Genomic DNA, 26,551 nt, shown 5'->3' on the forward strand with positions numbered 1-26,551 from the left:
TCTCAAGCAAACAAAACGCAGCAGTGTGACGACGCTGATTCGCTTTCGCGCACACGCTTTACTGGCGACGTTCGCAATTACGTTAATTTTCTGCGTTAGTCACGGAGCGCAGCATATACGGCGCGGCGCGGCGGTCAGAGGCGAGTTCGGAGTCGTTCGAAGTTTTGCACGCAAAGTCGCGGGTCTTGAAAATTGTGTACCATCCGTGCGTCGACTCCGAGTCCTTCGTTGGTGAGCAATCCGCGGGAACACGTGTTAACACGCATATACATATATGTATGTATCTGTGCCGCTGTGACAATATGTTTCACCCCGGCCACTTTTACTATATATAAGTCAGCTTCTTGAGCTTTTGCATCTCGTCTACCGCAGCTTCTAACTCGAACGTGTTTTTTACACCTCGATATAGAGATTTTGATTTGGCTTCCCCCCCGCCGCCGTCATCCCCTCTTTGTTGCGCACGCGTCTGTCTCTCGCAGGCGACTTACCAAAGTGCCCGCTCACCAAGTATCACCGCAAGCCTACCAGCTTTCGTGAATCCGTGTTGTGCAACTTTCGCATCACGTCGGTATCGCGATGCCTTTTGTTCTCCGAGCCAAGCCCAACTGCGCCTTTTATTAATATCTCTTGTCGATCTTGCTCTTTCTTTTTCTCTTTTTCTCTATCTATCTCTCTCTCTCTCTCTCTCTCTCTTTCTCTTTATATATCTTTCTCTTCAGTCTCTCCGTTTTGCTCGCAAAGGAGGAAAGATTCATTTGTCTTCACGTTTATCGCGCGTAAAATGAACGAAAAGCTTTCAAAGATCGGACATTAGCATCGGCGACTTTGTTACAGCGCGATTCCTGCTTCTTCGCTCTCGCAATAGTCTTTAATAGGGAAGGCGACAGTGCAGTTTTTTCCGATCGGTATTTTGATCGTATATTAATGTAATGCGACGGTCTCTCTTTAATCGAGCCGCGCACGGTCCTCGATACTAACAATGGCTGGTCTTTCTGACACGCTCCCAGTAGTAGAAACAGAGGAAAAGTGCAAAAGAAAGAAAGAAAGAAAGAACGAACGAACGAACGAAACATTTTGCAGTTATCCAACAACGAAACGTCGTCGTTTGGGAACGTCGCCGCAAGCTGCGTCATCGGCACAACTTTTACACACTACCACAGTCCAACACCCTTCTCAACCGCGTCACCGTCTGTGTCCCTCTCCCCCTCGTTTCTTTGAGACACGACCCTCACTCGTCTTTCCCGTCTCGAAAATCCAATTATACAGACGTAACGCGCCTCGTCCTCGAAATTAGTTGAAACCGATCCTGTCTTTGTTGCAGATGGACATGAAGTCTGTCGGGTCGTTCTACTACGAGAACTTTGTAAGTGCAGAACCTAAACATTGAATCATAATTTATATGGCTGTAATCCATTTCTTCGCGCGTATCATTCCATTTATACTCGCGATTAATATTATCTCCCCATCCAGGAGATATTTCGTTTCTTGCAGCAAGATGTAAAAATTCTACTGACAAAATTCTTTTGGAATTATCATTAAATTTACAAGCATCTTAATATGGAGCATTATCGGCTTAACGAGATGGCAGCGATTGTTTCTTTGCAAATCAGTGATAATATCGCTGAGATACAGATATGCGATTCCTCCCGGCTGTGGTACATGCGACATAATCACTGTTTTGCAAAGAATACGAAAAAGAGAATCGCTGTAACAATATGATCATTTTAATAAAATATCAATTTGTTATGATTGAATTACGATTGAATTTGATTGTGTTGGACGAAAGAGGTCGGCCTTTCGTCCGCCTCGTCGTGGAAAATGTCAAACCCGACGTCCCCTGCACGGCTGGATCAAGAAAACTCATGAACACGCAAAAGAGAACAATATATCGTATCCCCGGCCGAAACGGAGTCGAGGCTTTCATGGAGGAAGCTTCCGCTCGAGTGGCCACGCCGCTCGCGTCACAAGCCAGTTCTAATCGCGAATCTCTTTGCAATTCTTTTTGCAGGCCTTCCCAGGGATGGTTCCGTATAAACGACCGGCGGCCGACAAGTCCGGCGTGCCGGTCTATCAGCCTACCGGTGCGACGACCTATCAGCAGTTAATGCAGCTGCAGCAGCCCTTCGTGCCTGTGTCATGTGAGTACACTGGAACACCACCCCTACCCACTCAAACCTCTAACCAATCGGTCGTGCAACCCCCGAACGTGCAAAGCAACCACCACGCGATGGTGGTGCAATCCTCCTCCTCCCAGGGAGCCGCTGGCGCCACAGTCAATAACTGCGCCGACGCCAACAATGGCGTACTGATGGATCCCTGCAACAATCCACCGCCGCCACCTCCGACCGCTGACAATAACAGTAACAATAGTAACGGCAATACCAAGCAGCCGGTTACCACGCAGAATCACGATGTCGAAAATGCGCGTAACTCCCCCGAATTGAATCATTCGAGCCCATCGTCACTGCAGCAGCAACAACAACAGCAGCAGCAGCAACAGCAGCAGCAGGTACAGCAACACCAACAGCAGCAGCAGCAAATTAGCCAGCTGGCGCTGCCACCAGCGATGAGTCCGTTGACCTCGATGGCCAGCCTGACCTCGATGCCTAACATGATGAACATGGCCTCGATGGCTTCCATGGTCTCCATGGCGAACATGTCACCGATAACGAACATGACCTCTGTGGGCAATTATAATGCCTCCAACATGGCGAGCCTAAATATGCTCAACAGCCTCGGGATGGCCTCCGGATTACCAGCCCCTCTCGATCCAGCGGCGCTCGCCAAAGAGGTCGCCCAGAAAAACTATGCTAAAGCCATCAAACTCTCGCAGGCCTCGCAGTCTTACGGCATCGGCCACCTCGCCGCGCTTAATTACACTGGCGTCGCTCTGAACAAACAAAACCTCGTGAATCCCGCGGCGGCCGCCGGGAATCACGCGATGACAGCCAGTCTGCAAGCCACCGCGGCGACTCCCAGACCCGTCATCTCGAGTCTGGCCGGTATCCCGGGCGCCTTGACCTCACCGCTGTCCGCGGGTATCCTGGCGTACTCCAGACCGCCGCCCACAGCGACCCCCCATATAAATCCATATTCTGCCCTGATCAGGCAGCAGATCTTGCCGAATCCGTACGTCCAAGCGTCGATACCCGGCGCCGCGACCGTACAGACCAATCCCTATGTCCAGAATCCGTACGCCGTTCTACCTGGAGTAGCCAGTGTACCCGGGGTAGCGGCGGGCGTCGCGGCCGCGGGTGTACCGCAGATACCGCAGATGGGCAATCCGGCGACGATAGCGGCGCAGCCGCAAGTAGCGATCCCCGTGAGCTCCGGGGTGATCATGCAACCGTACAAGAAGATGAAGACGTCGTAAAGACGTCCCTTGCCTACCGGCTCGGGAGGACTCGTCTCTTCTCACGAGAGTGCCGTTCCTTCCTTCGGGCACCTTCCATTCTCTCCCTCGCGCGAACGAGCGAACGATTCCGCGATAGTCGCTACGGATGATAATCGCCGCTACCGATCGCGGTAGCGGTGTATTTTAGATAATTCTAGAGTATCTTTACGATTAGCGTTCAATTGCGGGGACGAATGACAACCGTAACAATTATTACGATCTAAATAGATCTCGCGCAATTGTATTTTCGTAGTTTCGTAGTTTCAGTCTCAGATGAAGTCTAAGATGAAAAACGGCTGTTTAGAAATAATAGCGTTTGTGGAAGTGAGCTTTTTAAGATTGATAAAATACATCAAATCTATAAAATTGAGCTATATGAATATTTGATACATTAGTTTACAGTAATTCAGTGGGAATTAGTTCTAGAATGTTTTACTTTTCGGCATAAATTACATAGTGGAGATTAGTGAACTTCTTGTCATACGTTGTTATTTGATTTTTCTATATTTTGCTGATTGAAAAAGTGTATTAAAGATAAAGAGAGAAGAAAGAAAGAGAGAATATATATATATATTATAATATATATACATTCTTTATACCATATACAAGATATCGAATTGCAATTTGTTAGCTTTAATTTTATTCGATTAAAAAAAAATCATGTATTTAAATCTTCGACTACATCGACTACATCGATGGAACGAAAAATGTAGAAAGACAAAAGTGCAGTCATAAGATATTAATCTCCATCGGTGCTCAAGAAGCGAGAAATCGGTCTTCGTTCGCGAGAGGAATGGGAATATTCAGTCGAGCGATTGCGAGACGAGAAGGAGAGAGAGAGAGAGAGAGAGATGCTGATATAAAAAAAAAACAAGTTCCGAAAATAGATTCATTTTCTAGTCAGACATTGTCGGTGAACAGTGCCTTATTGACCCAATTCCATTTGGAGCGTTATAAAGCGTACAACTGCTGAGAAGAGAACGGTGAACGATGCGAGGAAATACGAGATTTTTCATCCCGTCATATTCCCCTGCTTGTTTAAATGACTGAGGGAGAGACGTGACTACCGTTCCGATTCTTATTTTTGTCGGAATAAACCTGAATTTAATTTCGACTGGAAATTTCGACTTGCCGGTAAAGACTGCGTACGAGAGAAGGCGAGAAAGAGAGAGAGAGAGAGCTTGCGAAAAATTGAGCGTGGCCGAAAAGTCACGAATTACATTAATCATCTATTTTACTATTTGATCCTTTTTCTAGGGTAATAGCGATTTGCGATATACTTTATAGGGATAGTTTTTAATTATGCCGATAATTTAGCGTTGTTTTACTGCAGAGAACTATTGAAAATGTTATGTGTCGTTACGTGGCTCCGTTTTGTTCTTTTAATAGGCTAAATTGTAAATAAGTCAATTTCCGCCGTAAAAAAAAAACGGCGTCGCAATATTTTTATTTTCGAAATTACGCAAATTTTTGTGTTATAGCCATTTCGTCCAAATTTTAACGTATAACGTCCGGAACAAGGAAGATGAAAACGACGCTCGGCCTACTTGATGTCACGTTATGTGCGATACTTGCCTTTATAAGTCCGTAGTGTTAATTAACGTTCGTGCGATTAGAGTTCTTGAAATAATTATTATATCCGAAGTTAGATTATTTTATTAGAGCACGGTTCGCTTATTTATATATTGTAGTGATATGTTCAAAATTTTATTTTATTTGTTTATCTCGGAAGAAAGTTGAATAATGTTAAATGGAAAAGAATTACGCAGATAACATTGATTTTAACATTTTAGCATCATGTGCATTAAAAAAAAAAACTGGTTTTTTTTTGTTATCACATGATATATTTCGGATTATAGGAGGCTCGTGCGTGATATTTGTTAACATTTAAAGAAAATTGTTTTAAAATTTTTATTGACTTGACCTGTCCTTTCTTTTGGTTTAGATATAAGAATATATATTATGTCTATATATAGCGAGACGTATATTTCCTAAAAAAAAAAAAACACCTTGCACATCGACGAGAAGTATATAAATTCGACTGGAAGATGCGACGCTTCCGGTAGGCCCTTAGTTGTCATGTAATATGCGTAGAATTTAGGATAGTTATTTGTTTTATACTTAGCGTATCTATAGCATTAGCGTAAGCGTGCTCGAACACAACGTACTCTTCTGTCCTAATGGATTCAATTCGGGGGAGTCTGTTGCACACAGTGAACTTCGTCAATTGCGACCTACGAGCTTATGCATTTAGCCGAATGAGAAAAGTACAGAGAAAAAAAATAATTGAGAAAGAGAATGAGAAACAGCGGATCCGCGGAGATATGCGGATGTATTTACGTGGAATTGGAGAGAAACAGAGGAGGGAGAGTAAAAAAAAAAAGAATGGTCGGTCCAACCTTGAAGGCGGTGAGACGGGAAGAGAAACGTCTCGTCGATTGCCACCCTCGAGGGGGGAAAGAAAAACGAGTTCACATGCGCATCGTGGTACACGACCGCACAAAACATTACACTTTAAGACACTCACACGACTTACATGATAGACACTGCGTATATTTTTATTAATTCGCGCGTATATAATGGCAAGAGAGAAAAGCGGAAAGTTGTGCGGTATTACAGCTGAGAGAGCGCAATTCGTATATGCGAGAAAATACAGGGAAATGTATTCATCACTGGCATCTACTTTCCTCTCTTCCGCATGTCCGCATTCACGCGTCTGCCAGTGATTTGAAAGTTTGTTTAAGTCCGAATGTATAGTTATAAACATATATACATATATACATATTTATATATGTATGTATATATGCGTTTGTAAATAATTTTTTTTTTATATATACAGGACGAAATTGAAAGATGTTTGTCAATATGTAGAGTTATATGCATACACATATACGTGTGTATGTAAATGTTTGTGTACATATATAATATATTTTAATAATATATAATATATATTAATATATATAATATATGATATCTTATATAATATGTTATATATGTACACATACATGTATGGAGAGCACACTTTGCTGGCACGTTAGACGGAGAAGAAACGCGAAACGGCCGGCCGTAATCATAATTTTCACCGGAAAAAAAACCGAGTGAACGAATTGTACGGCGGTAGGAATTTGTGTACACGAAAACGCGGAAGAACAGAACGAGGTGAGGTATTTCCTAGAATCCCGGCACGTATGCAAGTGAAATGTGCTTTTATCGCTCCGTGCGAAAAGTTCGCGATATATACTTATCTTAAATCTCTCTCGTAAAAGTTTAGTTTTAATCCGGGCCCTGCCCGTGACGTGGCAAATTGCAATTGCTAAGAAATTTTATTCGGATTACAATGTCGTATCTCTCCACTTGGCCTGAGAAAGCTCGAGATACGAGGATATGAATGGGGAATAAGGGAATTTCTCCTCACAATTCCTTCGGTTCTTCCGCGACATTTAGAAACAACTTCTTCCAAGGGGTCACGAAATGTCACCTATGCAGAAAACGCACAAGATTGTAGAATGAGATTGTCTTAAAATGATTCTAGACTAGCGATTTTTAATTAATAATAATGAATATTCATAGAAGCAGTCTAAACCGTAAATTTACGCGGACTGTACACAATTTAAAGAGCAATACGCAACACTCTTATAAATTTCGAAGACAGATATATCTCTCGGTCGCCTACTGATTCAATTTCATTGACTAGTTTATAATTTTATTATGTTATATATAAATGTATAAATGGTGAACGCATAGAATATTTTTAACGATATTTGATATAATAATTACTTCACAAATATCTCTTCCATGGTTTTAACTGTAGTTGGCCTTCTTTCAAAATGATGAAGCTACATATTTTTTTTAAATGCTCGTAACTTATGCATTTATCATCGACGAATTATTCTATAATTAACGTTTGTAACGTCGAATTTTATTTGCTTTGAGGATAAGGTTTCACTATAAGTCAGTGAATAGTTATCGCTTTAGAGTCATAATTGAGAATTCTCAAAGGTATCATGGGGTCTTCCATAACGAATGCCACGCGAGAATCGGCTCTTCGAGGCGAACGCTGTTTTGTACTAGTGTCCAAGGGAATTTATTTGAGGCGCCTGTCCCGGAGGGAAGAAATTGTTTCTATCCTTACGATAAACGCGCGTGCGGCGGTCCTATGTGATAATATATAATGTATTACACTTATACGTACACACGTACACGCACACACTGTTCTCGCATGCGCGTGGCACTGGAGTATAGTAAGATTAGTAAAGCCCTTTCAGTGCCTTGTATGGCGTCCAACTTGAAACTCACGATCAGTACTTATGATGCCACGCGTCACATCATGGTACCGTACACGTGACGTCATCGGCGCTAAAGGGCCTCGAGAAGATGACGACATATATATATAGTACGTTAATCCGTAAGCAAAGTCCTAACGGCCTTGGACGAGCCGAGGATTCGGCGATGACGCGCGATGAAGTTCCGTATTCGACTTAACGACAACTCCATAAGGTACAAGGATATAGTTGAGAGAGTCGATAGGATCGAGCCCGAAATACCGATTACGGACCGACACTATTAGGGTTCCTGGAAAAAAAACTTGATGTCTACAAATTATATACGTACATTATCGAGAGGGTGGCTGGTTTTTTTTTTTTTTTTTAAGTTCACACCGAAAACTCGGAATCGCGTTCTGGGAGGGGGAGGGGGGGGGAGGGAAGGGCCTCGACGCGATCGGTCGTCGCCGTTGTTGCATCAAATGTAGCAAAATGTTTCCTTAGAACTGTGATTGTTTTATCGCAAAGCTACTACGTACTTCCATAAGAGGAATGTTCATTATATTTTACTAGACGAGAGTGTATTCTTTTAAAGAGGATATGTATTAGAGTGTAGGGTGTCTCGTACGCGGACGGATAGAGAAGTGTGGGAGACGCAATCCCGTGTTCTCGGTGTGACATCGGCAAAACAGCGGAAGTGCCTTCCCCTTGCACTCTATACACCATTGCACACAGAGAACACGTATACAACAAATGCCTACATTATTTAGACACGCGACGCAGGAGCGAAGCACTACGATAAAGAAGAAAAAAAAGTGAAACACGATAATATAATTATATTTATATACCCTTATTAAGATAAATCATATATATATATATATATATACACACACATACACAGATACATACATATTGTCGTTGTTGCATATATAAATTAACGCGATGCAACGAAAGGAAGGAAAGACATATTCCACAAGGTAACTAATTACACATACAGAAAATTATTTTGTGGACTATGTATCTGTATATATACATAACCACATACATACACATACCTTACATACCTACACATATGTTCGAATACATTATTATGATGAGAAAGAGAGAAACGCGTTTTACGACTATAACTATACACGCATCAAGATAGTATTTATTATTGTGTACTGTACTGTCTCTTATAATTCTTCTCATTGTACATTATTATACATATACGTATGTTAACATATATACACACATACCCAGAGCTCACACATATGTAATATCGATATGTCGAGAGTACATTACGCACGATCTCGGGAATGTAGATGTAAAGAAAAAAAAAAAAAAGAGTCCGCGCGCATCTTCAACAATTGTACGCGCGCCCGTACGGGTCTACCTTTGAGTCTGTCCGAATTCTTTCGTTCGTTATATTCACCATCGTGTTGTGTGTACTCGCGCGTTTTATGTGTGTGCGCTGATGCGACCGGGATTTAAACATCGTCCTCGCGCGAGGCACGACGAAAAGTGATGAAACGCGACAGCTTGCGCCGACTCGAGATTAGAGAGATGTAGTCGATCTCGTCGGTCTCGAATGCGTTTTTTTGCGCGTGCACGCTCACGGGGTTTGTCAAGGAGTCAGCCAGTATTTGTAATAATAATGCTTGAGAAATGCATGAATATTTGTTTTATTAATGCTTCTTCTTATTTCATCTCTTTCTATGATAAAAAGAAAAGTGAAACAGAACTTCCCGAGACTCGCTAATCCCTTGTAATATTTATATTTATACATATATATATTATATATATATACTTGTGTATTATTCGATATTGCGCCCATTATTGCTCACAATCTTAGCCTCGCTTCCTGCTTCCCTTGTTTTTTAATCTCCTCTCTCATTCGGAATCTATTTGACTCAGTGCTTGTATCGTAACCACTTTCTGTTCAACTTTGTTTTAAAATTATTATTATTATTTTATTTCGATGTTATCACGCTGTTATTCGTTGTTACGATCGGCGCGACCGTCATGCCGATCGCAATTTTTTCCCGCCGGATCAGTTACACTTATGTTAATTTCGACATTTCTCCCCGCAAAGTATCCTTAATAAACGGGGTAGACCTTCACTTCGTCGCGTGCCCTTGGCGAAATTCCTGCCGTCGTTGTATCATTGCTCGTCTGCGAATCGTCTGTGGAATTAATTTTCCTACGATCTGCGACGTTTTCTCACTCGCCGAGAGCACGCGAGTTACGCCAAGCACGCGAGTCCTCTTATAAAGACCACGTAGATGTTAGCCGCTTTTACTATGGCGAACACCGTAAAAAGAGTGCCATACGACTCACGACTCGCTGCCCTCTTCTCTTCTCGTCTACTCTTTCCCCTTAATCTTCACCTTCTATGCCTCCCCGTTTCCTCACACAGCTTTTCCCGCGCTTTAGTTGCGACATTCTTGAGGCAGGAGGAGATGTATCCGGATATGTTATAAATATCTGCATCCTTCCTCTCTCCCCTGATCACACGTCCATCCCTGGCCACCTCTCGATCCTGTTATTCTATACAATCGCCACATCAAGCTCCGTTCCCCGGCAAAGATGGTTGATCGTCATCGAGAAGAAGGTCGGCGCTCTTATCGCGTTTTATCGTGCTCTCGCAAGTCGTATATTTCGAACGTGGAGTAAGAATAAATTTTGGGACGCAATATAAGTTTTTCTATTTTTTTTTTATACGTTGACTACGGTCGGTGAATCGTACCGCCATGAACGAATGAGTTTAAGGCACGCGGTTGTAGATTCGTGTTATCGTTGCCTCGATGAAATCCGAATATTATTTACGCTACGTTCGTAGTACACGGCTTCTGTATTTCCGGGAGACGATTTGGAATTTTGGCTCGAGAAAATAGAATACGAGAATTGTTCAAAATAAAAGTTATTATTCCGATATTGATATAATTAAAGCATGTGATATAACGGACTCGTTTCACTTATTGCGACCTTTTTCAATTATTCTGATATGTCCCCACTCTTCACATCGTCCTGCGTTCCTATCGCTTCCTCTCCAGCTTTCTTTGTTACTCATCGCTAAGCCTGCGTAAGATGTGCGTGTGTGCCTAATGAGCTCTTCCATAATGCTTTGGCACAATGAGCCTCTTGTAAATATAAAATCTTGACGAAAAAGCTGAAGATCATAGCTCCAAAACGTGAATCGCTTGCACACTAAGCTGTTACATGAAACTTTATTTCAGAGGCAGTTTTTATCTCATCGCGATATTGGAGTCATTGATCTTCGCAGATCGTAACGATGCTATACGCAACTGCGTGATAAGTTGAGAGGCAGTAAATGACATTTTTATCAACAATTGGTCTCTTTTATATAATATCTATTTATTGTAATTCGCAGAGGGGGAGAGAAAGAAGAGGAAAAAAGGGAGAGAAAAAAGAGAGGAAAAAAGGGACGACGCTTTAAAATAATAAAATGAAAATATTTGCATACAGTGCCGCAGAAAGCAATAGTTATATAATGTTACGGCAAGAGCTGAAAAAATAAAAATTTATCCTGTCAGTTACAGCCTCGTACTTTATCGCAGCAAAATGATTTCGCTAGCTGCTTTCTAGTCGCGCTTCGTTTGCCGCTTCCGCCACGTTCGGCGGGCAGAGCCACTTCGCAGCGAATCGCAATCGGCAAATAACGTGGGCTATCTTCTCTTTTATAATTTCGTCGGCATTATCTCGCTGCGATTACAAACGCGCGCCACACACGCGCCGATCGATTAGCGAATCGATCGAGCCTGCCGCCAAAGACAGAGCGCGGCCGTCTGAAAAAAAAAAGGGAACTCAGGATGGCCGATGCAATTTGACGAATGCAGTATGCGACTGCATAACGTATACGCGTATACGCGTCGAGTAAGCAAACGCAATTACGCAAATACGTATAAACGGAAAATTTATGGTTCCGCGCTCGCGCGCATGGAACAAATTAACTCGGGGAAACTGTGCAGTCCCATATTCACGGCGATTCGATAGTTTTGTTGCCGCCCTCTAATCCACCGGGTAACAACGAACGATCCCGCGAAATGCAAATGATGGATACGCGCGCAAAAAGTATATCTCAGCCCGATTGGTCTCTCCCGCTATTAACGGTCGAACGGCGGCGATCTAGTTACTGCTTTATTTTCTTTGTTACGCGTTGAAGCACTTTACACTCGACGGAAGAGCCGAGAGAGAAAAGCCGCGCGGTATTTCCCTCCCTCCCGCGGAAATTCTAGTAGTAGTTCTGCTGTACTGTAATACGAAGTAAGTCACCTGCTGCCGCTCCATGGCTAATAAAAAGTTATATATGTGCTTTTGTAATATAGCCATCTTCATGATCCTTTATACCAGATGTATTCGCCACTTAATAATATAATCAATATATTGCTGTCTATCTTCTTCTGCGCTAAAGAATTTGAACGCAAGCGACGCTTCTTGCATACCCGCATACCTGCGCCGAATATTAAAAACCGACATGCAGCACTCTTTCCAATGTAAGTATCGCAGTAGCACTTTATTGTATTTACATATGCAAGCTTTAGCTCCATCGTCATTTAATTGTGTACTTATTCTTATAATATATTTAATATAGACTACTTTCTTATAGAAGTGTGTTGGCACATAATCATATACTCTGTAGGAGATACGGATTTTATGTGCTTACTTCAGCATTCTGCGTCTTTTTCGTACGACATATACTTAAGTTTAATAAGTAACCCTCCTCCCTCTTTTCCTCCCCCCCCCCGATTTGCGTGCTAAGTGCATTCCCCGAGGATCAATGTGAAAATCAAATGCGCGAACGAGAATATTTGAATTCCTGAAGGGGTTGCGATATATTTCTGCGAAATGTACGGTGTATAATCTGTCTTGTATGTAATGGAATATTTCAATTAAAAATGTTCATTACGGTAATTAAACGGAGTTAAAGAGAAAACAGGAATTCGAGATCTGAGAATAAAATGGTAGAATAAATTGCAATTGGAAGAGTAATTTAATTAATAAGATTTAAAGAGATTAAACTTTCAGATTAACCCTTTCTTTATTTAGTCATCGTATTATATCTCAAGCTGGGGAAAAAATTTACATTTATTAGAAAATGAACTCCAGCTATAATATGTGTAATCAGAGATTTTTAAAAATTAAAATGAAAAAAAAGGACCAGATCAATTTTGCTCGAAGCGATTTTGATTTACACAGCTTTGAATTTGACTTTCTGGGAATGCATCGATCGCTCCAAATGGGAAGTCATCTGTATCCTATATTTGTCAGTACCTGGTCAAACTGTCACCTCGACAAAACTCGGTATAGACACTCACTATAGCGCATGCGAACACACGGTGTACTTGAAACGCAAAGCTTCATAGAGGAATGCACGAGAGCGTACTCGTTCGAAGGATTCGCTGTTCCGTGGCCAACTTTTGTCCGGAGGGCGAAGCCACGGATTGTTACATATAGAACATGTATAGTTTAATATACTATGCAAGTGCCATATATACCTTTTCATTCGTTTGCAGCGCAAGAAATGAATCGGCGTGCGCGTGCGACTTCTAACGACAGGCTCTGTACGAGACGAATGTGTGCCAGCCAAATACATATATGTATTTACACGTATATAATATACATACACACACGCCACCGGTGCATGTTAAAGCGCGATCGTTCATGGTCTCTCTTTCAACTTTCTGTTTCATGCTTGCCTTCTCGCCTGGATACCCCACCGCACGCCGTCTTTCAACCGAAAATTCATCATGTGCATACCGTTTCCGACTACCTCTCCCTGCCGACGCTTTCATCCCGACTCGACCGATGCGATCCCGACGTCCTGTGTGGGCCCACGTGGCGCCGATCCAATCCTCTAATTGATCTCCCGAAACATCCACGATCTATAACGATGGCTCCTATCCGATCCCTCGCCTCGATCGAATTACACTTATGTGGCGATTGTGTGACAACTCCCGCTCGTACCGAAAATCTTCGCGACCAACAAAAAAAATTATTAATACGCATTATTAATTAACGTTAAAAAAAAAACGAAACGCTCGTTGTCCATCCGTAATACTATCCCGTGCGATAAACGACAAATATGTAATAACAAAACGTGTACGCACGAATCGTCAATATTGTTGGTCGCACGCCACTTAAAACTCGATGCAAAATCGTCAATCATTTTTTTCGCGTTCGTTAACCAATCGTGGACGAAACTTTGGTGATGGGTTGTCGGTGCTTCTCCCCTTTTCCCTTCTCTCTTCTCTCTATTTTTTTGTTTCTCACAATCGCCGATCTCGTTTCGTTCGTTGGTGGCCACGCTGAATCGTTTGATAAATATTTGGCAAACGAATGAACGAAATAAAACTACATACGGATTCAAACATCGTCGTGCAACTCGAAAATGGGCCGTGGTGATAAAACGAAAAATATAAACGATATGATAATACCGATGAAATATATATATATATATATATATATATATATATATATATGCACGTGACGTATATACTCGTGGATGGGTGGCGGCGACCTGACACATGCGTTCTTGTTCTCCGCTTTATCACGTGCTTCGGTTCCGACTGGTTGATTGATTTTTTTCGATTTTACTTCTATCTGACCGTGCATACATCTATATGTAACCTCCCATTTTCGATATATATACACACATATATATATTATTTATAATGAATATATATTATATATATATTCTTGAAACGCTGGCTTGGTATGTGTGCACCGCCGCCGCATTATTTCGATGACCGCCCATCAAATCTCGATGCCCCCGTGGACAAAATCGGAATTAATGTCTGTGCGGTACACCCTGGTACATGCACACACATACACACACACACACACACACACACACATTTGTCGTTCATCGAATTTAAAAATGTGTATAATATTGCGCGCCCGAATACTCACCGTACATTCGCGCGCACCATACCACGCGTGGCAACCAACGCGCCGAAATTCCCTCCTCGTTTGCACGACCATGCGTGTAAACGAACTCGAAAAAAAAAAAAAATAAATAAATAAACGACGGGCGCGGCGACAAGCCGACGATTTACACTTTCGTTTTCCGTAATTTACGCTTTCATTTTTCTCGCGCTTTTTCACTCGTTCACCTCGCGTACCGGCGCGTTTATCGGGACGACGAACGGCTGCGACTGCAATTTAACCGACGACTCATCATGTTCCCTTCGTGGAGTGCTTAATTAAAAAAAAAATAATAATGATGATAACAATAATAACAATAACGCAAAATTAAATGAATGAGACACGCATAAAAAAAAATTTTGGAACTGAACGATAAAACGAATTCGATCTCACTGTCGTACATGTACCTGGATGCTCCGAGGACACGCTCCACGCGTGTCTCCTTTGATCTGGTGCCTTCTTCCACCGAATTCAACCGACTGTGGTAATGAACGACCACCAAAAAAAAAAAAAAAACTACCGATACTTGAAAAAAAAAAATACCGTACGAACACTGCCTCGTTTGCTGCATGTGGATCGCCTTAGCAGCCTTAGCCACTGTCGGGGCCCAAATGGTCCCTCAAAACGCTCACTGTGTCGTCTACACAGACAGCTGCGGACAGGTAGACTCATTATTGTAACCAGTTTTTTATCCGGTCTCGAATTTGCATCATAAGCGCCGATTCGCGTAAAACCGGATGAGAGAAGTTTTCTTCGCGTGAATACGTATATATATCTCCATGCTGGGTCCCCTCCGCTGCTCGGCATGCGATTCCCTGAAGATCGTAATAGCGAAGCCACATTTTCGCTGATTCGGGCTTCAGGGAATCCGTCATTACCTTCCTCGTTTTCGCATTGTTCTGCATAACAGTGCGCGAATGATGAATTTTGTGCGCGTTGTTACAACGTTCGTCCTATATCGTTCCTATCTAGCGCTCTCGAGCGCTGGTAGGATAATCTTCGGATTTTAAAAGTTGGAAATTACTCTGGCGCTCTGATGCAAGCTCGAACTTTAATTGCTGCTAACCTTCAAGGTTAACGAGGGAAAAGGATGTTTATCGCGGAGATATCGCTCGATGAATGAAACACACAGCTTTCCTCTTACTCATGCACTGCTTAAGGCAGCAGGAAAACGTTGACGTTTTTTTACACTTCCTTGTTCGAGGATCGAAACACCTTGTAATCCGCATCTCTCGGTAACCTTGGCTAACACGTAGCTTTCGGGGGCATCTCCCTCACGACTGCTCACCGCAACTATAACTGCGAATAACCACTGCCTTATCTGGTGTTTGTCTATTATTATTATACCAATAATTATTATTATGCTATTTCGAAAGCGTTGTCGTCACCTCCGCCCCCACCCCCTCTTGACCCGCCCCCCCCAATACATAATACGTACAGACAAACAGGCATACATATCCATACATATACGTGCACACACGAACGAACCTATATTCACGAAGAAAGAGATGCACGCTTCTTATACAGTAATTAGTATGATTAGTACTTTTGCCATTAAACGGTTTGCCATGTATCTATATATTATACATATACATATTATTATATATCTATCATGCCATTGTCTTGAACCGCTTGTCTGATTAACGTTGCGCGTTATTTGTGGATGAGGATATTGTCGGGATGTCTTTTAAACATTTCTTTGTATACGTTACGACTGAATCTAATGCTACGTCTACGAGCAACTTCCATCCTTGTACGCTTCAATATCTATTTGTTTATTTTTTTCTCTCGCAGTGCATCTTACCGCAAGTAGCAATTACGACATGGACAGCTGTTACGAGTGTCGGGCGTGTATTACTGCATGCTCATTAATATTATAATATTTTAAGGGAGCGCGTATTGAGAAACCAGAGGGCATGAAATATTGAGTTCTACACAAACTTGTCATCTTCGATGTGGAAATTATGAATCTCTCGTACTAATATTTCTTGCTAAACATAATTTTTTCTAAATTGCTTGGCTCTTAGTTGGAGCACTTTAATTTCAGAGACATTAAACATCTGTTTTTATTTAAAGATGTTAAAAATGCTTAAAAATGTCTATCAAAAAAGAGTTAAGTTATAATCTATTAAAAATCTTTTTATTAAAAATTAAATTTTGAATTCTTCCATTTAAATAATTTTTTTATATAAACTAACAATTGTATTTATATATATATATATATATATATATATAAACTAAGTTTTTGTATAAGAATTGTTCTTATATAAAATAAGAATTGTGTTACTTCATACATGCTCTATAAATTATTTTAAAATATAAAATATATAATAATTAAAATAATAAAATAATAAAACTAAAATAAATTATATATACATATTTTTTTTGTCAAAAGAATTTAAAAAATTTATTATTTTTATTTTAATATTAAGCATTTTTAGTTTTAAATAAAAGTTATCCAACAAAACCAATTACAAGAATTTTAGCAATTATTCGATTGTTTTGAAGGGATACAGTTACGCTAACTCGTATCCTCTGGTTGGTATCGCATGCATCGCGTTGATATACACACGAAATTCGCAATATATTCATCATAATTTTTCGAATTCGTCGCGCGTGTACAAGTTTATAAAATTATTCAAATTTATAATTATTCGAAATACCAAAATATTTCTAATTTTCGAAGAAATCGGTAAATTATTACTTAGCCGGAGCTGTTCGGATTTTTATTAGGCAATGACAATGGCGTGATTTACGAAACGTAAATTCAAAGGGCTGTGGAAGAGCCGGCTTTCGCGACGGAACATTGACGGAACATTGACGGATAACACTGTTCTTCCATTTAGGACGTTTATGAGTAACGCGTTTGTGCTCTTGCTTTCCGAATTAGCATACAGCTGCGAAAAGTGATGTTACCCTGCCAAAAACTCGAAGCGAACTGACGCGAGCGGAATTCGTGTAATTTAAAAAAAAGGACGGATGTGTCCCTTAATATCGATCTCGACCGATTTGAGAGTTTAAGATCTTTGTCACTGATTGACCTGGAGCAATAAAAAATACACGCAGCTTTCAGTTGAATCGCTCATTTTCCGCTTACTTTTGGTCAAAGAACGTGTCTATTACTTGCTTGCACACCGATTGCTTTCGACGCAATTAACTTCCGACCGTGAAGGCACAGAATATAGTATACATGGGCATGGAATAAAAGAAGCGCGTGCGAGCTTACGTCCGACCGTTTATTCGAACCACTCATTTCCATTTGTGACAAGGCTTTCCCCGCGCAACGGAAAACCGATCGGGTCTCTCACCGATCGCTGCGCATCTCTATATCGATTAATAGATTTCTTACCCACATTTTTGGCTAGCTCTGTCGTTATGGTTGCGGAGTCGCAGTTGACATAGTGTGTTGAACTTATTTGCAGTAGAATATTATTAATTTGACGGCTTACGACATCCCACATCCATATTATACGATATTGCCGATAACCGCTGACTATCCAATTTTTCCCCTTGCCCCTCTATCCCCCAATCCTCCCCCCCCTCTCTCGCCACTGCAGCCGCTCCCGTTCGAACTTTGGTTCGCTGGCGTGGATCACCCGGAGGACTCTTTTCTTCCGTAGCTTCCGTAGTGAGTGGATGTGTGTGTTTCGGTCCTGTAATTCACGCACGCGAACCAGAGCGACGGCGAGCCGGCTTTTGGCAGCACATTAACGCTTGGGTGATGAACACTGTATTATCATTGCTGATATACACGATCGCTCGTCGTCCAACCACTCCGTCGCGAGAGACAGAGAGAGAGAGAGAGAGAGAGAGAGAGAGAGATTTGATTCATATAATCACACTTGGTACACGGTCGACTTTACAGAGAGTAACCACCGGATGATCACCCAAGCAATGATCCCCCTTCTCCCGGGCCATTATTTGCATGACCAGACTCTGTGTTCGTAGCGAGTTATCTCTTATGCAATTGCAAGAATTGTTTATTATAATTATAATGGTTAATATTATGGTTAAACCACTTATTACTAGCGTTATTATTACGATTATTATTATACTGTTGCTATTAATGCTATTATGACTGTTATTATTCTTATTACTGTTATGTTTAAGATCTCTTTAATTTTCGTTAACTCCATTATTATCATTATTATTATTATTATTATTATTACGAGTGCGCAGGATAATCTTTTGCCGTGAGTTATATTGACGAAATAAGTTGTTATAGCGTTTACATTTTTCGTGAATACATTTTCATATATTTTGCACGCTTCTATGGTGAGCCTATGGTATACTTTCGCGCGATTATAGTTTGTTCCTTTGATTATTAATTTTTTTTTCAAATTTATTTTTTCGTATATCTGTCTGGTAGGTTGTTAATGCTTTGACCTAACGTTTTGCTAACACGAAAACCGTACTCTGGAATTTGATGTTTAATCTATTTGCTGCATTTGTCTCTTATATATATATTTCGGATATATACGAATAATTCTTCTAGATACGAGTGTACGTGTGTGTTTCCGTGTGTGTGTGTACATATAATATGCATACATCTTTTGCCGATGGATAATAAAAGGAACGGATAGTAGCTGTAGCTGGGTGGAGTTTCCGCTTCACTTGGGTTCACTTTATTCGTACTCTTTCGATAGCCAATGTTCTACTGATTCGCACTTATGTCTTTCTCTCTTCCATTTGCCATTTGTTTAATTTGTTAAATGTGGAATTATATTCGTGCCCGCGAAAAGTATTACCCGCTTACTTACGATTCGAGAAACGACTTGAACGCGAGACATTTTCTTGTTTCTCCGCCGATACTATATTATATATATACATACACACATTTATATATGTAATTATCGCTCTTATCTCGCGCGAACCGGGTTTATATTTATTACGTCGATGTCCAGCAACGTTTTCGATCGGAAACGAGAGTAACGGAGAGAAAAGAAAAGAGATCGAGGCGCAGAGAATATTTCGAACATTTCTGCCAGATCTTTCCGTTGCTTTCCCGTATTTTGTTATAACACTAAAATTTCAGTCTAGTCATTGTGCTAAAATGGCCCGCCGAGAAGAGGGCTTCCAAAACCTGATTCGCAAATTCTGTACGATATTCGCCAGCATAGGACACACATACGTGTTGCGACTTATATAATTACGCATGAAATAATGCCGAGTATATCCCGAATTAATATTCAAACGTGACAATTACTATGCTGAACATTTTAGCTGAGATCGTTGACTTTACGTAATAAATTTCCTGGAATTTTCGAAATGAAATTTGCGAATCAAATATCCTTATTCTACTTCTAGGCGCGCTCCTTGCATTACATTGTGCCCGGAATAATCACGATTAGCATAACGAAAGTGTCACACACACACACAACCGGCACGCGTTTATATAAACAATAATACGAATTCCCTTGATTCTAGCCCAAGCCAATTTTGCAAATCCCGACAAACCGTAAATGTATCCATTCGGTAGAGTTAACACGATTAGATGCAAGACTCTGTTGCAGTCGATTAGAAACTATTTTAATTTTACACCACAATATATACATACCATAATAGGAAATGTCCTGTTTGAAAACAAAAGTTCTACTGCAAATTTATCACTTAATTCGTATGTGCGAATGCTCGGCGGGGTCGTCTCTTATCCTCGTTCTTCGCTTCCGATTAATCGATCACGCGACGTAAGAAAGGTGCAGTCGCTTGAGAAATCGTACGTCTCGAATATCAGTTCGATCGCGCCGATTATTCGCACATAAGTAGCACTTAATTAATATCCATATACGAACCGGTCTTCTAGAGCATGTAATGAACCATGAATATGCTCTAACACTGAAGAATCTGAAGTGTGTGGTTGTTGTGCGAAAGATCTTGGTGATCGTAGGACTGCTTAGAAAATGTAACCAAGACACCCGATATTTTTCATTGCTAAAAACATAGGAAACGATATATCAATATGCTAAAAAGTTTAAAATAGAGAAAAAAGAAGAAGAATAACTCTATAATGTTCTTTTGCAGAACAATATAATATAATTTATTGATATTTGTAGTTTATCGACAGTACCAATGAAGCACGCAAATACAACATTTAGTGAGAATTATATTGAACGGCGCGCTGATGTACATTTCTCACTTATTCAGATTGTCCTGCATGTATAAACTAATTCTGTGATTAACAATGAGAATAAATGTATAATGTTGTAAAATATACACTGTTGCAAATCCATTTCGACACTGGAGCGAGATGGATTAAATTATCGGGTATTGGTATTTTTTGGAGCAGTCCTAAATGAGAGAGAGAACGAGAAAGAATGATATGGTGAGATACAATCGTATGCGTGTGTATATGAGAGCGAGTGACTTTTGCAAGAGCGTTATGTGACGTACTATAAGTTCTTTTTTTTTGCAAATCGTTCGCCGATCTCATCCGCTATAAGAGTATCTGGCACATTTTCTTTCAGTTACTGGACACCCTCCCGGTGTGCCAAGATTTTAATCGACAAGTGTGCAACCGTCCCGCCTGCAAGTTTATTCATCTCAGTGACGGTGAGTTATTCGTGCGTTATTGGGAAGTATCGTTATCGGGCTAATCATGTAGTTAAATGCAAAGTGCCGCCAGTTTACGTACAATGACGGAGACTATTGTGGGGAAAAAATGTTCCGTGTGTTTAAATCATAATTTGACAAGAAATATTTATTTTATAACTCATATATTTTAAGGGGATATATTGATTTTGCCGTAGTTAATTGCTTATATTTTTCTCAGATACGTTTTGTTAATCTTTGATGAGGTCTCTTGTATTCATACCTTTACCTCTTTTCGCTTTTATGTATTTTACTGACTGTGAGAGATCAATATTAAAAAAATTAAAATGCGAAATCGTACGATTACGTTTACTGCTGAATGTGCAGTGAGAATACGAGCCAATATCTCAGAGAGCACTTAACCCGTCCAATTGATATTCATCGAGCGCTTTGGTGATTTTTAAATTTCTCCTCGGTCACGCGGATTGATATTGGTAACGAGATTTCCGGTAAAATCGGCAGTTTAGGTAAAGGTAAACGTATCCCGAGCGACGGCAGAAATTTAGCTATTGAAATTCCTGCGAGAACTATCCCGCGTCAAGCAGCGGGCACACCAGCGAAGTGTGTGACCTTGTCTTTCGTTCGCGCCCCGATCGATTCCCCGCGAACTTGTCAATTGTCAAACGTACGAGACGCGTCGCAATTACGTACAATAAATCATTCGCGGTTTTATCGGGCTTGAAAGAGCCCGATTGTCGTTTCGCGACTTTTATTCTCTTTACTTCCGCTCTGCGATGTCGTCGTCGTTGCCGCCGTTGTCGTCGTCGACGGTGTCGATCGCCTTCATTATCCTTCGTATTATTATACATGCCATCGTTACGGCACGGCTCGCTTTCACGTTTAGCACGTGAATGATCTTTGCGGATGTAATGAGAATCTCCCCCTTTGTCAGGCAGCTCGTGTCAATTAGATCCTATTCGCGATAATGAGCAACCAATGTTACTCAAGATGTGAACGGGGAAGCGCTTCTCGTCACAGCTCTCCAAACAATTAGCGATACTTTTTGCACAATCAATTGCGGACAATATACACTTGAATAACGAGCGTTATTTCTATCGTAGCAAATTTGCATCAATTCGTTTGATGCCGTTGAACGGTTGAGAATATTTATGCGTTGCGCGCTCTCATACCCGATGAATATTGCAATCAATGTCAAGCGCTTTTTTAAAGCCTTTCGCTGGATATTAAATAGCTTATACCGTTATTACGAATTGAAAAAGTTGTATGGAATAGAATCTTTTTCATCCATTGTATTTACATTTAAATATGTTTACATATATGTAAATATAAACTTCTTAAATATAATAATTCTGTTGAAATAATTTTCACAATTTGGACGATAAGTTGGTTGATTTTATAATTGATTTTATATTGAAAATTAATATAAGCTTAATTGAAGAATATAATTTAATTTTTATATTTGTAACTCAAAAAAATATTGGTATCTCGATCTTGGAACATAATTTTTGACACTGTAGTCTCTGCGAGCGTGAAAAAAACCAGGGGGCAGTTTTTGAATCAACCGAATAATCCGATCTCTTTGATGAATTTTCAGGAAACGTGGAGGTGATTGAGAACCGCGTAACGGTGTGCAGGGACGCAGTGAAGGGCGCGTGCATGCGACCTCAGTGTAAATATTACCACATACCGATCGCGTTGCCGCCGGCACCTCTGATGGCGATCGCATCGTCCGCTTTCGCCAGCGGCTAACGCGCTGGGACCGCGCGGGGGAGAACGAGGAAGAAGACTCGATAAACTTGCGCGAACACGCATCTCCGTACACGTCGGGATTGTGCATCGAGGCAGCATCGGTAGCGACGGCGGCGAACAAAGCAAGAGCTTGGGGAGGAGATGGAGGCGCCGAGCCGAGGAACGTCGTCGTTTCTTGTGTCGTCGATTCGATTTAGCTTCAACAGCACGTCGATATTCCTCCGCGACATTCCTCTCCGATGTATGTACATGCTTATAATGCACACGCACGAATGTGCGAGCGCACGTTCAGGTGACAGGGGGGTGGGAAGGGGCGCGGGGGGGGGGGGGGGAAGAAATAGCGCGCGGCAGGAAGAATGAGGGTAGGGAAACGCTTGCGCCCCTCCCGGAGAAAGAGGTTTTTGTTGGCGTGAAGTCGGAACGGGGAAGGAAGAAAACGTGTAAGCCCGAAAGTTCTTCTTGCGAACGTATAGGAGAACGTTGTTGCCGAGAGGGAAGACTGAAACCGTGGAAAGATGCGACAGGTGAAGATCGGAACGCTGATCCGGATCGCAGGGGGTTGAAAGAGCAATCCGCGTGAATCGTCGCGTCGTCGCGAAGTAACGTATCGTCGAGTTATTCGTTACGATCGCAGCGAGCTATACATATATAGTAAGCAAAGTCTTCCTTAATGTCGTCTTTTTTCTTTTCCTTTTCGATTTATATTTGGCTTCCCCCATGCATCGTGCAAAGAGGCAAAACTCGAAGACGGTCCGGAATAACCCGTAAAACCGGTGCAGTGTTTCAACTTTCACGATACCCTTTTTTTTTTCGCGTTCGTAACTCATTCGCTCGCGAGAGGCCAGGGTCCTTCGGATCCGAGTGTAAAGCATCGACGGGAAAACAATGACGACGTTTTGTCCCGGCGGGGTAAACATCGAACTTGAATACGTCGGGATCCATTCTTCTCGCGATCGTGCGAGTTAGCGAACAATGACGCCGCGGTTCAGCGTTCGTTCAAGTTTCTACGACTTCTGCATCGGCGTGACGGAAGTCGCACCAGCCGAGCTCCTTCCTCGGTCTTCATCAGTAATCGATAAATAACAGTTTTCTCCAGGGGCGGCAAAATACAGTTGAAGAAACAACTTTTATTCTCGATTCTGAAATCGTACTTTTTTTTTACGATATCGATATTCCGAATACAATTACTTTTATTTGTTTTATGATCGAAAAGCGGAAGAAGGCTCTCGTACATATAAAATGCAATATAAGACATTGCCTCTTTCTTCATCTCTTTTCCGTCATAGAGATAATTGATTTATTTTTTAAGGATATCGATTGTTATTTATAATAGACTTTATATTTTCTACGGCCGCGAGAAACGTTACGTTCTGCGATTTTCTTCCTTTCCCCGATTTCCCACGCGTGCACTCAGTGTCTTCTTTCGCCGTGATGTGTGATGCACGTTCGCGCGAAGCAAGACATGCCCGTTAGAAAATCCGGAGAGAGAGAGAGAGAGAGATTTCATCTCGAAATATTGTTCTATAAAGGCGTATTAATATTATATATATATATATAATTATATATTTACGCTGGATTCCGGCGTAAGAGAGAGAAATCGTAACCTTATCACATAAGTAGACTAGCTAGGGGGCCGCGAATCAGCGCGAATGAAACAAATGAACCGAAAGAACGCTGATCTTGAGGGAGAGAGGAGAGAAAACGTATATAATACAAAATATAAAATGACGATAAATATCACCGAGATGATGAGAGAATTTACACGAGATATGATATAAACGCGGCGAACGCATAACGAAGTTTTTTATACTCGTATATAACAAATCTCAATTATATTTTGTTTTTATGATAATAATGTAAACGCCTGTGTGTATATACGTACGAGGAGAGAGACATGTATATGTATATGTATGCATATATGCGAGAGAAGAGGGTGTAACGATTTCGCTCGAAGGGGAGCATAATAGTTATCGGCGGATTGATTGGCGACAGTTAGACGTGCGGAGCGAAGTAATGGTCGGAAATGGTACGTCGGGAGTTTCGAGGGAAGCTGCGAAAGCGATCGATTCTCTCGCGCGCGAGAGGAACAGGAAGCCTTAACGCGGAGGCTTTTACGCCCGGCTATTTGACTTTCGACCGTCTTACTTGATTCGCGAAGAACCGAGCAAACGCCGAAATTCGCACATTCTATAGGCTGGTAAACACTAATTAATTACTACACTACGACAAATGTATATGACAAATTTATATGCATACGATAAGAAATTATATTTAATTAAAGATAGACTCTTCAGGGGGAGAAAGTTTTGGGAGTGTAAAGCAGGAGCGATCGCGAGAGAGGAGAGATATCGTGAGGTATTCTTGGTGCGAACGAAAGCTGCCGAGAGAGAGAAAGAGAGAGAGAAAGAGAGACGAGAGAGAGGAATCGTTTTATATCTGCTCTTCGAAACACAAATGAAAAAAAAAAAAAAGAAACAATCGATCCGCTGGATCGCGTGTGTAGGTTTACACAATCGATAGGGAATAAGTTTATACGTTGTTTCAGTCTTCGTAAATGCGCGACCCTTCGTAAATACTTTTAATTGTTGCGTTAATATCCTTTAATCTAATAATTATTCATTTTCCCCGTGAAGGACCCCCCTCCATCGATCGAGTCTTTCGTCATTAAATGCATTCTTCATGATAGCTCTTTCGTGTGCACGCTTAATTGCATCTTCGAAGCTATTCTCTACGATTACGCGTGCACTTTGCATATATACATATATATATTCGCGTCTGCGAATCTCATTTCTTTCCACAGTAAAAAAAAAAAAACGTTTTAACGATACATTCTCGCGTCCAGAAAAAAAAAACAAAAATATTCCGAACAATATTTTTTTACAAGGTATACATATATACGTCGAAAATATTAATGTTAAGGCACGCTTGCGGACCTAATTTCCTCGAAAATGCCTCGTGGACTGGTTGCTCACTTAATAGAAGATTTGCTGTCCGGGAAGTCATTCCCGGAGTCTAATTTCTGAAAAGTCCGCGATCAGTCTCAAGACCTCGAAAATTTCACTACATATGCTAAAATAATAAATACGTGGCAATGCTTGAAAGACATTTTACCGTCCAGGAGAGGCTTACACCAACTTTCCCGACCAACGACACGATATGATCTATCGAATATTCATACCGAAATATATTGCGAAATGAAAAATGCACTTTTGAACTAGTCATGATGATGGGACAGGATCCTTCACGAACTTCCCTTTTTGTACTATTTAGATAATGTCATATTCTTTTTTTTAAACTTAGTTAATACATTAATCGTTTAATCGATACACTTTGACGATAGTATAATTATTTAAACGAAATTTAGGAATATAACAAAGTACTCTAACGACAAAATAAGTATAAGAGCCTACGGATATAAAATAATAATTAAAAAAAAACATTAAACGAGTGATTAAAGAGTTAAGCAAGTAAATGTTCCTGTACAGCATTTAAGAATCAAAGGACACTCTTATCAAAGCAAAAGGAAAAAAAAACAGATTATACACCTTTGGTATTAGAAGGGAAAGATCCGAGGCTGCCAGTAGGCGCGAATATAGCTGGAAGTTCAACTTTGTAAATTACTCGTGTACATAAAAAATAGTGATTATTGCGTGAGAAGTAACTCTCGAGA

The 26,551-nt window shown here is 41.0% G+C and overlaps 2 protein-coding genes across 4 annotated transcripts in view; both read left to right on the plus strand.

Moving 5' to 3' along the window:
• LOC105456194 (mediator of RNA polymerase II transcription subunit 12-like) overlaps positions 1 to 3,959 on the plus strand; it is a 348,613-nt gene extending 344,654 nt beyond the window's left edge. For all 3 annotated transcript variants that reach the window (XM_011700056.1, XM_011700057.1, XM_011700055.1), the window contains 2 exons: positions 1,322 to 1,363; positions 2,009 to 3,959. In XM_011700056.1, the coding sequence (XP_011698358.1) occupies positions 1,322 to 1,363; positions 2,009 to 3,373 (1,407 nt within the window). In that variant the 3' untranslated portion in view covers positions 3,374 to 3,959. The remainder of the gene's footprint in view (positions 1 to 1,321; positions 1,364 to 2,008) is intronic.
• Positions 3,960 to 14,134: 10,175 nt separating this feature from the next.
• Positions 14,135 to 23,134, plus strand: LOC105456191 (muscleblind-like protein 2). Its single transcript, XM_011700048.1, has 3 exons — positions 14,135 to 15,245; positions 21,048 to 21,132; positions 22,727 to 23,134. The coding sequence occupies exons 1-3, from the start codon at positions 15,153 to 15,155 to the stop codon at positions 22,879 to 22,881; spliced, it is 333 nt and encodes a 110-aa protein (XP_011698350.1). The 5' UTR covers positions 14,135 to 15,152; the 3' UTR covers positions 22,882 to 23,134.
• The last annotated feature ends 3,417 nt before the right edge of the window (positions 23,135 to 26,551 follow it).

This window comes from Wasmannia auropunctata, unplaced genomic scaffold, assembly GCF_000956235.1.
Source record: "Wasmannia auropunctata unplaced genomic scaffold, wasmannia.A_1.0 LD335737.1, whole genome shotgun sequence".
In the NCBI taxonomy this organism is placed as follows: Eukaryota; Metazoa; Arthropoda; class Insecta; order Hymenoptera; family Formicidae; genus Wasmannia; species Wasmannia auropunctata.